This window comes from Panthera pardus, unplaced genomic scaffold (assembly GCF_024362965.1).
Source record: "Panthera pardus isolate Hobbes unplaced genomic scaffold, ASM2436296v1 HiC_scaffold_11, whole genome shotgun sequence".
Taxonomy (NCBI): domain Eukaryota; kingdom Metazoa; phylum Chordata; class Mammalia; order Carnivora; family Felidae; genus Panthera; species Panthera pardus.
The window spans coordinates 21,707,983-21,720,240 of NW_026526666.1; the positions used below are offsets into that span (position 1 = coordinate 21,707,983).

Here is a 12,258-nt window from a genome sequence, read left to right on the forward strand (position 1 = left end):
ATGGTGGAAAATTCATCCTCGCCATCGCCTGAAAGAGCAATTTATGGCTTTGTTCTTTCCTTAAACTCCCTATTTGGTTTCATCATATATCTCATGTGGGCTTCTATTTCTGAATCTTAAACTCCTTAGGCTTATTGGTCTCCCTATCTGTCTATCTCTCATTACAATAGTAATTGGTTATGTACTCTTATTTGGAATAAATGGTACCTCTTCACTCAACTCCATTTATACATAGGTAACGTATACTAAAATTCCAGAGGAGAAGAAATACCAAGAAGAGGCCATCCTAGCATTAAGAGATATTCCTATTAGTGAAATAAACCAAATGTTCTTTCTTGAAAAGAACTTTAAGCCAAAAATTGAATTGTTGACTAACACCAAGCATTTATTATGTTTTTGACATAATAATTTGTACCATAATTATTTTGACTATCTCTTATTAATACGCAACACTGAAATGTAAAAAAAAGTTGAACTTCTCAGATTAAATTCCATTAATATTATAAATGTCCTCAAATATTAGTTACTAATGGGCAGAATAAATTACTACACTACCATATAGCAGACTTAAAAAAAATAATAATTATCAGTAAAAGAAGTCCCTCCAAAGAGGCATTCATGTTGTAATTTTCAATTGGCAAAAAATAAAATAAATAAAATAAAATTAGCTCACAATGTACATTAATATACAGTATAAAATATCTATAAATTAATTTATAATTTTTTTTCAACGTTTTTTATTTATTTTTGGGACAGAGAAAGACAGAGCATGAACAGGGGAGGGGCAGAGAGAGAGGGAGACACAGAATCGGAAACAGGCTCCAGGCTCCGAGCCATCAGCCCAGAGCCTGACGCGGGGCTCGAACTCACAGACCGCGAGATCGTGACCTGGCTGAAGTCGGACGCTTAACCGACTGCGCCACCCAGGCGCCCTCTATAAATTAATTTAAATGTATTGTTCTTTAAAATAGTTCAGCATTTAATAAGGTTGTCATTAAACATCAGAACTGAAAACTAAATGAATACTATATGTGCTACTTAGCAATGTATCAGACTACAAATATGTTTTTCTACCCCCAAGTCACATGTTTAGAATCATTTGACATTTCTCAAATTAAAACGATAGAGTATAAATTAAAAGTCTCTATAAACAAATTGACATTGTTTGTGCCATCCTCATCAGTTCAGAAGAATGTGTATAGACATAAGTGGTCACTGTGTAGTAAGGCATTTGGCCTTACCCAAACAAAGTTCTGGCCTACATCTTTAGGACTTCACACCTGATAATTTCTGCTAACAAGATGACTCAGAATGAGCCCCTATAACTTGATGTCAGTTTTCCAGGGAGGGACAGAGCTAGTAAGTTCAATCATGTGGGCAAAGAATCAATCATTCCAAGTAAGAAAGCTTTGATAAAAATTTGGACACCAGGGGCGCCTGGATGGCTCAATCAGTTAAGCATCCGACTTCGGCTCAGGTCATGATCTCATGGTTCTTGAGTTCGAGCCCCGCATCAGACTCTGTGCTGACAGCTCAGAGCTAGAGCCTGCCTCAGATTCTGTCTCCCTCTCTCTCTGCCCCTCCCCCCACTCACACTCTGTCTCTCTCTCTCTCTCTCACAAAAATAAACAAACAACAGAAAAATTAAAAACAATTTGGACATCAAAGCAGAGTAAGCTTTCCTGACTGGCAATACTGTATGTACATTGTGGCCAGGAGTAGATAACACGGTCCATGATTCCACAGGGAGTAGACACCTGGAAAGGAGTCTGGGCCCCTCCTAGACTCCACCCTATATGTGTCTTCCTTTGGCTGGTTCAAATTTGTATACTTTCTTGGTAATAAACATGATTATGAATAGAATAGGTTTCAGGGAGTTCTGTCTTTCTAGTGGATTATTGAACCTGAAGGTAAATTTGGGAAATCCCTGAATTTGCAGTCACCGAGATTCTCTCTACTATAGTACAATTTCAAATCCTTGGGATGTGAAGGCAATTTATTTATTCTTTGCTATTTTCTTTTCTGGAATATATATGTAATCAATCCTGCTTTGAAGGAATTCAAAACTTTTAACCATAAGAAAGACCATTTACGAATGCTGGTCACTGTCTGACTATTGAATGGCAGTAGTTATCCATAAGATTTGGATTAGGAGGTGTATTTGCATGGCACTGGGATTCAAGGATTGTGATATACTTCCAACAAAAGAAGTATTCCAATTCCAAAAAAAATGTAAAGATTTTTCACAAGAAACCAAAGAGAAGTATACAATAAAATAAAATTAAATATTGATGTTCTTTAGTGATGTTTAAAACAAAGCATTTGTACAATTTTGTACAAGGATATTTCACTAATAGAGGTGGGAATGAAATCTTTTATATTGCTTATCATTTGATCTCTACGCACTGAATTGTAGTCACAATAGAAGCAATTATATTCACATTATGAAGAGAATATATACCAATCACTATAATTACTTAACCTTGAGGCTGGCAAACAGATAATTTATTTAAAACAACAAAAAATTAGGTTATTATCACACAGGTAGAGAAGTTCTAACTAGTTTAAATAAAACCCAGTCTTTCATGCTAGAGCACAGACTAGAAAAAAAGAAAGAAGATCACACATGATAAAGGTAACGAGAGATGATGGAAAAGATCAGGAAGTCATTTCTGATATATAGAAAGGAATCTAATTCATGGTTAAGTCAAACACAGGTGAAAAGGGAAACAAGAATTATAGGAAGAAATTTATATAGAGTTAATTATGAAAATAATCTTTTTCATAAATCTACTAGATAGATAATGACTGCATACCAAAAAATGACAAAGAAAAACTTATCAATTAAAAAGCCATTTAACAAAAGACCAATTTATACATTCCTCTAATTATGTCCATAAAAAATTTAAATATACAAATCACATTTCCATACTCAAAGGAATCTTTCTAAACAAATGAAATACACAGACATATAAACAAAATCAGAATTCAAATCATTAAAAAAATATTTTAAAAATCACAGTAAATTATATCTCATAATAAGAAATAAAATAACAAAATGACATCTATATACATTTGTTAAAGTTTCAAAAGCTCAATGATGAAGCAACGGTGCATAATTTATTTAAATAAGTACTGTTTACTAATGCTTATATAATATACCTATTTTAATATTCTGTTAGATAATGGATTTAAAGAACAAATGTTGAAACATCCAAAAAATTGAATTATAGTTATTCTTAAAATGTTAATTTTCCCATGTGTCCAAAGTTGTGAATTACAGTAATATCCTCCAGAAAAGTCAGGTATTTGGTAAAGCAAGGCACATAGGACCAGATTTTGATAAAGGTGCTTTTTCTTTGGTCCTGTAATTTCTTTAAATATGCTACATATCTGGGCGATTCTTAAGATGACTTTCAATATAGCATAAATAACTTTTATAAACCTTTTCTTACGTAAAGCATACATCCATGTGTAATTAAATATTATAACAATGAAAGTGTAAGTAAAACAAGAGATGCTAAACCCTATTTTTAAAAACAAAACAAAACTCAGTTGAATGACTATACAATGACATTTTAAAAGTCCAATAATTTGATATGTAGGAAAAGTGTATCAATTCTTAAGAATAATCAATATTACATTAAGTCTACTGGGTACAAAGTCAATTAGTTTCTTTTCAAACTCTGTCTCCTTAGAATCTAGCTTAAATATCAAACTACTTTTCCTTCTACGAAATTGTGACATTCAATATAAATTTATGTAAACATTTAAGTTTTGCACCTCTAAACTACAGTTTCCACCATAAAAGTAGCCTACAACTTCTCTAAAAATACTTATTAAAGAACTGGTGATACTACTGTGTTGAAACATCTACATGTTGAATTTCAAACTTTTCTTCCCAAATACCATATTCTTAATTTTTAATAGAACCATCAACTGGCACTCTTCTCCCATGAGTTAGCACATTTTTATAATGAACAAAGTAGTTAAGAGATAACAAGTAAACTTCAAAAAGTAAGAATTTAAATAATAAAGGAGTCATCATTATAAAAGATTGATACAATAAGGCTTTTGGAGGTCATCAAAACACACACCACACACAGAGGAAAATGACATTATCTGTATATATGACATGATATAGCCTACAGGCCCATCTTCTCAAATATGATTCTTTCTTTATGAATTAAAAATTATAAGCTACACAACCCAATCTCTAATAACATCTTCAAACCTATAAGCAAAATATAAACTAAGCTTGTCTAATAAATGTTTCGTTTGAAAATATGCTTTAGACTATTTTGTCCTTTGTCACAACTTTTGATTATATTTTTATAAGCTTTATTGAGAATCTTGAAAACTGTTATTTTGGACACCTGAAAATATATTACAATGGTAACTAACCTGTCTGATTTCCAATATTTGCTTGTATCATTTTTTGAAGGGACAGACTAAACCTGAATTAACAATTAATTGTAAATGTACACTGAATTAATATGTAAGTACCCAACTAGTACTTCAATGTGGGCTGAACATAAATCTTTATATTTACTCTTGAATTCTGTGCATTTGCAGGATTTAGATTTCACTTGGCAGTAGATAGTAAGATGTACATCAGAATGGTGTTAAAAACACCATGCTCAAAATGTGGTAAAGTTATTAAACAAATGCTCTCAAAGGTGGTCACTGAAAATCATAAGTCAGGCTTCCAGAAAGTTTGGTTAGTGTCAGTTTGGAATTACCAGGAAACTGATTTAAAAGTATTTTGTACTTTTAAACACTTTTAAGCTTTGAATGGAATAGATTAGGCCTGTGTCCTGTAGAGACTAGGTATGCATAAGCAAAGTAATATAGCCAGTCCTAATTAGCCAAAAGTATCCAACAGTTTGTGACATGGTATTTTTGAGCCAAATTCTATTTAACAAAATCCATTATAACTATATAAAAATATTTACTTTTCTACAGTTTTTAACTATTAGAATGGGAGACTTTTAAAAATATATGAAGCATGAATGAAAAAATAAAGTAAAATACTTCTTATACACAATAGGTTAATTCTGTCTATATAGTCAATAATTAAGTTAAACCTATATTCCAATTTTAGAAATTATTCTTGCCCACCAATTCACCTTATCATTTTTGCTATATTTTCTCTCCATTGAACCAACTTATTAAATAACACATGTAATTTACAACCTCAACTCCAGTGCTAATCAAAATGGAAAAGAAACCACTATCTTAAAAGCAAAGTAGTGGTTTCTTCCCAGCAGCTTTTTAGGGCCACAGAAAGGGACTCAGAATTGGCTACCTCTCCTAGACATGTGACCACACTATTTCTGGGGATGGTGGGTTTATGAGAGGCCTAAAAAGTTCTTCTGAGCAGCCTTGAGTTATAGCTATGGTGCCATTTAAAATAATGAAATATCATGGCAATCTGGAATGTCTCTAAGAAAGGTCATTTTGGTCTCAATTTGTTGACATGTATACTACAATTATTTTGGTTGTTGTTTTTAATTAAAGGAAGTTTTTACAGATCAACGAGTAAAATATTCATTTAAAAACATTCTAGATGTATACAGTATATGCTTTGATAGTTCAAAATTCTCCAAGTGGAGATGTTAGACAATAATTATTTTAAATTATTAAACAAGTATTTATTTCCTTTAAATTACATTTTGAAACTTCAATGGAAATTACCACATACAGAAATTTAATTTAAAGTAATATTAAGGATTTATCTGATTTACAGAAAAGAAATATAGTTAAGAGATTAAGGACAAAACTCCATTAGTGCAAAAGTCTCTGGCTACTCTCTAGCACAGGAGCAACTGGATTGCTTTCAGCAGTTTCAAAGCACTAAAAGATCTTAAAACGTAGATGGAGAAATAGATGTGTGTACTTCTCTACATTAAATTTAAATATGAATTTTATTCTCTGACAAATTAGACCCAGAACGTAACTTTATCAAATTTTATGTAGTTGAACAAATAACATTTAGCAATCCTTTCTTTAGTAATCTTTTGTATAAATATAAAAATCTCAGATACATGAAAATGTTTTTCAAATCATACTTCTATTTCTTCACAGCTTTATAGGCAATTATAATTATAATTTTCAAACTTTGAATATTCCATGTGATTTGATATATCTGTACAGAAAAAGATAAAAAACATTTAATAAGATTAAATAGATCTAATTTGCAAAAATTGGTATCGGACATTTGTTGTGTGCTCTTGCAAAGAGTGCATAGGACATTTCTGCAGCAATCAAAAGGTAAAATCTTTTTAAACTCAGATTTCAAGTTTTTTCCAATAATTATTTTTCCAATAATTATTCTAATCCCTGGAAGTACTTTCAAGCTTTGATTTCTAGATGTAATAGGTATTTTGTTAACATATACACATATTTTAGCCTTAAATGTTTATATTTTCAAACCATTTGAATATGATGAGATTCAGCGTGATGATATCTTCTTAGAATCTGTAGAAGTCCTCTATGCAAGATTAATGTTGAGATTCCTAGTGCACCATTGTGAAAAACCAGTTAAAGATAGTATATACTATGCTTTAGTAGGATTGCCTGTAGGTTTGGGATCATAACCATATAGGAAAGTAGCTGTTATTACAAGGATGGCTCCAAGGAAAAAGACACTAAACAGATGAAGAAAAAATAAAAAGAGAAAATCAGATTAAAAGCAAACAACTTCTTTCTATTTCTTCACTTGTAAAAACAATTATAACTTGGGGGAAAATGTTCCAGTAATATGACTAACAAATACTGAATACTTACTACATTCTAGGTATTCAAGCCAAGTATTTTCCATGCATTATCTCACTTAGTTCTTATAACAACCCTATGAAGAAGTATTAGTATTGCCCTCATTTTTTTTTTTTTTTTAATATATGAGAAAACTGAGGGTTAGAGTAACTTGCTTAAAATCTCACAACTTGAAATGGAAGATGAGATTCAAATCCAGGTCTGTCTGACTCTAGAGCCTGTACTTTCATCTACTGCACTGTATTGTCTCCCAAAACAAAGATGTTTTAAATGTTGTATTTCCCCTTAACATGTCTTTTGCCTGCAATACACTGAATAATAAAAGATCTCAATTTTTAAATATTTGAAGGTAGAAAGGGAAAATGGAAGTTTTTTCAGACCAAAGTAAAGTTCAGTTTAAAATCCAAGGTAGTAATAAGCAAAACTCAGGACCAATTTACATAGGATGCTTTCTTTACAAAAATAAATTAGATTAAATGCAAGTATACTTGGTTTATTCTTTATTTTATCTGCCCATAGATATAATATACCTTGTTATAAACTGGAAATGATCTTAAACTGGTACTAGAACTTAAAGTGGAGCTAAACTGAATACCAATCTTAACTCTTAAGATGTATATTCTTCAAAGTGCTATTATAGAGACACGTATTTGTCTTGGTTTTAAAGTTTCTATTAACAGTTCAAAATCACTCTCCTGCTTTACAACAATAAACATTTGTTCTATAAAGGAAAAAGATCACAACCCTTTTTATGACGCAAAGGGGCCCTTCCTAATGTGGTCCCTCCAACCTCATCTTCCACACTCCACCCCACCCCATCTGTAATTCGGTGAACACAACGTGCCTTTCAAGACAGTGTCTTTGTAGATGCTACTCCCTCTGCTTGCAATGTCCTTTCTCCCAAGAAAACTGATTATTCATACCTCAGGTCTAATGTCTCCAAGACTCACTCCCCTAGGCAGATGTACTCTATGATAACACTTACTATGCTGTACTAAATAAGGCATTATTTACACGTCTACACCCCGGCTTAACCATCTGCTCGGCATTCATCATTATACCCCAAGTGCCTAGGATATGGAAGGACCTCAATAATTATCTGTGGTGATAAATATCTAGTGTTGACTTGACATAAATGGGCAACTTTTCAAAAGCCCTGGATGCAGGTACACAGGTAAGATTAAGATAACATAAACTTCTTATAATACATCTTGAAGAAAATTACTACCATAGGAATGTTTAATAATTATTAGGCTTTGGATGAGCTTCTGACTGAAAACTTTCTTTGTCAGGCATTCTGACCTTTGTTTAGCTTTCTGAACCTCTGGAATACACACTCAACTGAAAAGTTGTCTGATCCAATTTTCTACCCCCTGCAGGAATCCATTCTATGAAATCTCTAACAGGATCTACTAGAAAACCTAATAATGTCAGGAAACCCCTGCTTGTCAAGACAGTTATTTTTAGATGGTTCTGAGAGAAAAATTTTTCTTGGGGAAAAACTATTAGAAAACAATGATTATCTCAAAGATTTGAATACCTGACTTCCAACAGAATTATATATATACTTCAATAATGTATTAATCATAAAGTTCTCATTTATTTATTCACATATCTAACTTTCTAATCACTGTGACCTCCTTGAAGAGAGGAAACATATCTCATTCATAAATTTAGGTTTTTCCAGGATCTGGTACAGTGAAAGGAAGACACATACTACACACTTAATACATTTTTGATAAAAGAATAAATAAGCCTAAATGCAAGGATGGTTAATGCTAAAAAGCAAAATAATCAACACAAGAAAAATAAGTTAGGAAAGGAAATACTGGTGATGTGATATCAGTAGAGATGTCTAGCAGTCAGCTGAAAATAGGGATCTAGAGTTGAAGTTGGGACTTATCTTCATAGAGAGGACAGACAAGACATGGCAGTGGATAAGATGAATGAGAGAGTGAATAAGGATTGACAGATTACCAAAGAAGCAGCCAGAAAAGCAAGTATAGGGGTACCACTTCTGAGAAACCAAAGCAAAACAAAACAAAACAAAACAAAACAAAACAAAACAAACAAAACCAAAACACACACGAAAACCGTTTTAGGAAGTGAAATGGGGGTAACCATGGAAAATATATTAATACATTTGGAATAGGGGTCATGGATTTATTCCTTAAGAGATGCTCTTCACAAAAATAAGAATATACAAAGACAGAGGGTCTAGTTATATTTTAGGAAAAATAATCCATCTCCTTCATGCGGCTCAGTGTCAAAACATTCATTCATTCAGTAATAACGGTATCATTGTCTTTTCTCTTTTTATCTTCATCGCAACATACCTTACACAGACCCTCAGAAACATGGATTTACATGCAGGTATACATCTTATTGACACACCACTATTTTGTCCCTCTACTGATTTCCCCTTTCATTTACTTGTTCATTCCCTGCATGTTTCAAAGATTTAAAGTTAACACCCTGACTTAGCCTTGTATGAGGTTTGATTTTTTTTTTAAGGTATGCTTTTTTAAATGTACCCTAAAAATCTATAGTTCCAAACATTTTCAAATAATACAAAGCGCATAACTGCCCCCACTTAATGAATAGAGTAACTAAAGAATAATTAAGGTATAGATCCTAGTTGTTAGGCTAGTCTCACTAGCTAAGTAATTCATTCCCATACCAAACTAGAAACAAGTAATTTTAAACTCATGTCACATAAAAATCACAGATCTCAACATGCATGTCCCAGACCTATTGTCCAGGTTGCTAGAAGAAGGAAACCATAAATGTTCAATATAGAAATATGAAGGGCATATTATATTTTTCTCCTGCCAAATTCCACCCATAATCCTATCTCACTCTAGTGACGCAAATGAATTTTACTAGCTGTATTAAAATTTTAAGATCTTGAACATTCATTCAGACACAAGGAGTACCTCTTATAGGCCAACCTCTGGCCTTGCTTATAAGATGGTAATAAATCTTCTGAAGAAAGGAGGAAAGAATGATAGAATGGAGGGGGGTACCCTTTTATTTCAGGAGGTCTCCTGATAAAGTAACATTTGAACCGAGACCTGAGGATATGAGAAAGCTAGTCATGTGAATACACAGGGGATGAGTATTCCAAGATGACTGAAGGACAAATCAAAGCCCATGGCCAAGAGATTACTGTAACTTTAAAAAAAAAAAAAAGCGAATAAGAGGAAAGTAGTATCAGATTATCAGATGAGGACAGAAAGGTAGCTGAGGGCCACATCAAATAAGTCATTAATGATGACAACTTTTAGATGACATGGAAAGCAGAGGGTTTCTGAACAGAGGAGTCATATGATCTAATTTACATAGAAAATAATCAGTCTGTTTGCTGAATGGAGAAAATTGTAGGAGCACAGCCCAAGAGAAGAAGCAAGAAGATACATCAACAGATTATTTCCTTAATCAAGATGATAAATGAGTGTGCCCTGGACCAGGATGGTAGCAATGAAGTTGTGAGAAATGGTTGACCCTGGAGATACCAAAAAGGAAGAGTTGACAGGCTATCTTTCTAGATTAAAATGATGTATGAGAGAAGGGTAAAGAGAAGCTGATGACCTTACTTCTTACTTCACTCAGGAGGTAAAGAACTTCCATACGTTTTAACTTTCCTTTTTAAGTCTGTCTATACATCCATATCCATAGACTCTGCCTTCTCTTAGGTTACTGTGGATAAACTGTGTTCCTATTTAAGTCAAGGAAGATTTTGGCCTAAGCAACTGGAAGAATGGAGATGCTACCATGTACTAAATTGGGAAACCCTTATAGGGACAGGGAATGAATTATGTAGTAGACATTCAAGTGAAAATGTCAAATAGGCAATTATATATACAAGCTTGGAATTCAAATTAAAATGTGAAAGTTATTAGCATATAGATGGTATTTAAAGCCTTGAGAATAGAGATCACCTAAGGGAGTGAGTGTAAATAAGAGGTCCAAGGGCAGAGCTTTCAGATTCCAAAGTTTAGAAATTGAGAAGATGAAGAGTGGAGTGAAGTTAGAGGAAAACCAAGTATAGTATCCTGGAATCCATTAAAATATAATCTCATTACTCCAGAATTAGAAATTAAAATTATGATTATAAATTTTAAAAATGATAGGACCTTCAATACCATCTATATTTATCATACTTCATTCTTCCTAACTCTGTCTCCTCCCTTGGCATTCACAACACCAAACATCCTGGGTCTTCTGTCTTCCCTTGCAATTCCCTTCCCAACCAACCACGTCTTCCTGCCACCATCGAAAAGAGTTTTCTCTTGCGCCACATTCTCTATGTTAACTATTCTCTTCAAGAATGTCATTTACTCTCCTGGCTTTATCTACTTAAATTCCACACATACAAATCCATTATATGACTTATTTTATGACTTTATATGACTTATTAACTTTTTTATATGACTTTTTACTTTGGAGAAGAGTTTGGAAAAAATTTTTTAATCTGTTGGGCAAATTCTGGCTAGCCAAATTTGTATAAAAAACTTTCCAGTGGAAGATTTTCTTTTATGCATTTAGTTTGCAATCTTTTTTTAAAAGATAGTTAAAAGGATCTTTTACGGTATTTCCATGATCCTTCAAAAGTTGTAATAAAACAAATTTTTCATACCAGATCTTATTAAGAATTCTTACTTTTCTATATATTTTGGAGACTTAAAGCAATAGAAAAAAATATATTACCTGGTTGGCACAAAATCTTGCAGCCAAAAATAGGATATCAGTGTTGATAATATTATGGATAAAGAGGTTGCAAATCCTTTTAAAATATTATCTGCATATTTAATAACAGCAGCTATTACAAGGCCTCCAAGTGCCTGCAAAAGTTTTAAAAGATTATTTTAAACAAACATATATAAAATTGCTTTTCCAAACAATCTCATTATTCAATAAAACTTTAGACTTTTGTCCTATAAATTTAATCCCATTGTAATAAGTGATTTTATTTTTTTAATTAAAAAAATTAATGTTTATTTATTGTTGAGAGAGAGAAAGACAGCAAGCAGGGAAGGAGCAGAGAGAGAGAGGGAGACAGAGAATCCGAAGCAGGCTCCTCACTGTCAGTGCAAAGGCTGACATGGGGCTCAAATCCATGAACCGTGAGATCATGGACAGAAGTCAGAGGCTCAACTGAGCCACCCAGGCACCCCTTAAATTTTTTTTTAATGTTTATTTATTTATTTTGAGAGAGAGAGCAGGGGAAGGGCAGAGAGAAAGGGAGAGAGAAAGAATCCCAACAAGGCCCCACGGTATCAGTGCAGAGCCCAACGTGGGGCTTGAACTCATGAACTGTGAGATTATGACCTGAGCAGAGATCAAGAGTTGGACGCTTAACTGAGCCACCCAGGTGACCCAATAAGTGATTTTTATTAAACATCTCTTGGGGCGCCTGGGTGGCTCAGTCGGTTAAGCGGCCGACTTCGGCTCAGGTCATGATTTCACGGTCCGTGAGTT

General features: G+C 33.1%; 1 protein-coding gene and 1 pseudogene across 5 annotated transcripts in view; one reads left to right on the forward strand and one right to left on the reverse strand.

Annotated features, from left to right (window-relative positions):
* On the forward strand, positions 1–400 carry LOC109271915 (phosphatidylinositol N-acetylglucosaminyltransferase subunit P-like; annotated as a pseudogene).
* A 2,083-nt stretch (positions 401–2,483) lies between these two features.
* Positions 2,484–12,258, reverse strand: part of SLC35A3 (solute carrier family 35 member A3) — a 53,615-nt gene continuing 43,840 nt past the window's right edge. For all 5 annotated transcript variants that reach the window (XM_019457610.2, XM_019457616.2, XM_053892030.1 and 2 more), the window contains 2 exons: positions 11,488–11,621; positions 2,484–6,650 (listed from right to left, as the gene is read on the reverse strand). In XM_019457610.2, the coding sequence (XP_019313155.1) occupies positions 6,560–6,650; positions 11,488–11,621 (225 nt within the window). In that variant the 3' untranslated portion in view covers positions 2,484–6,559. The remainder of the gene's footprint in view (positions 6,651–11,487; positions 11,622–12,258) is intronic.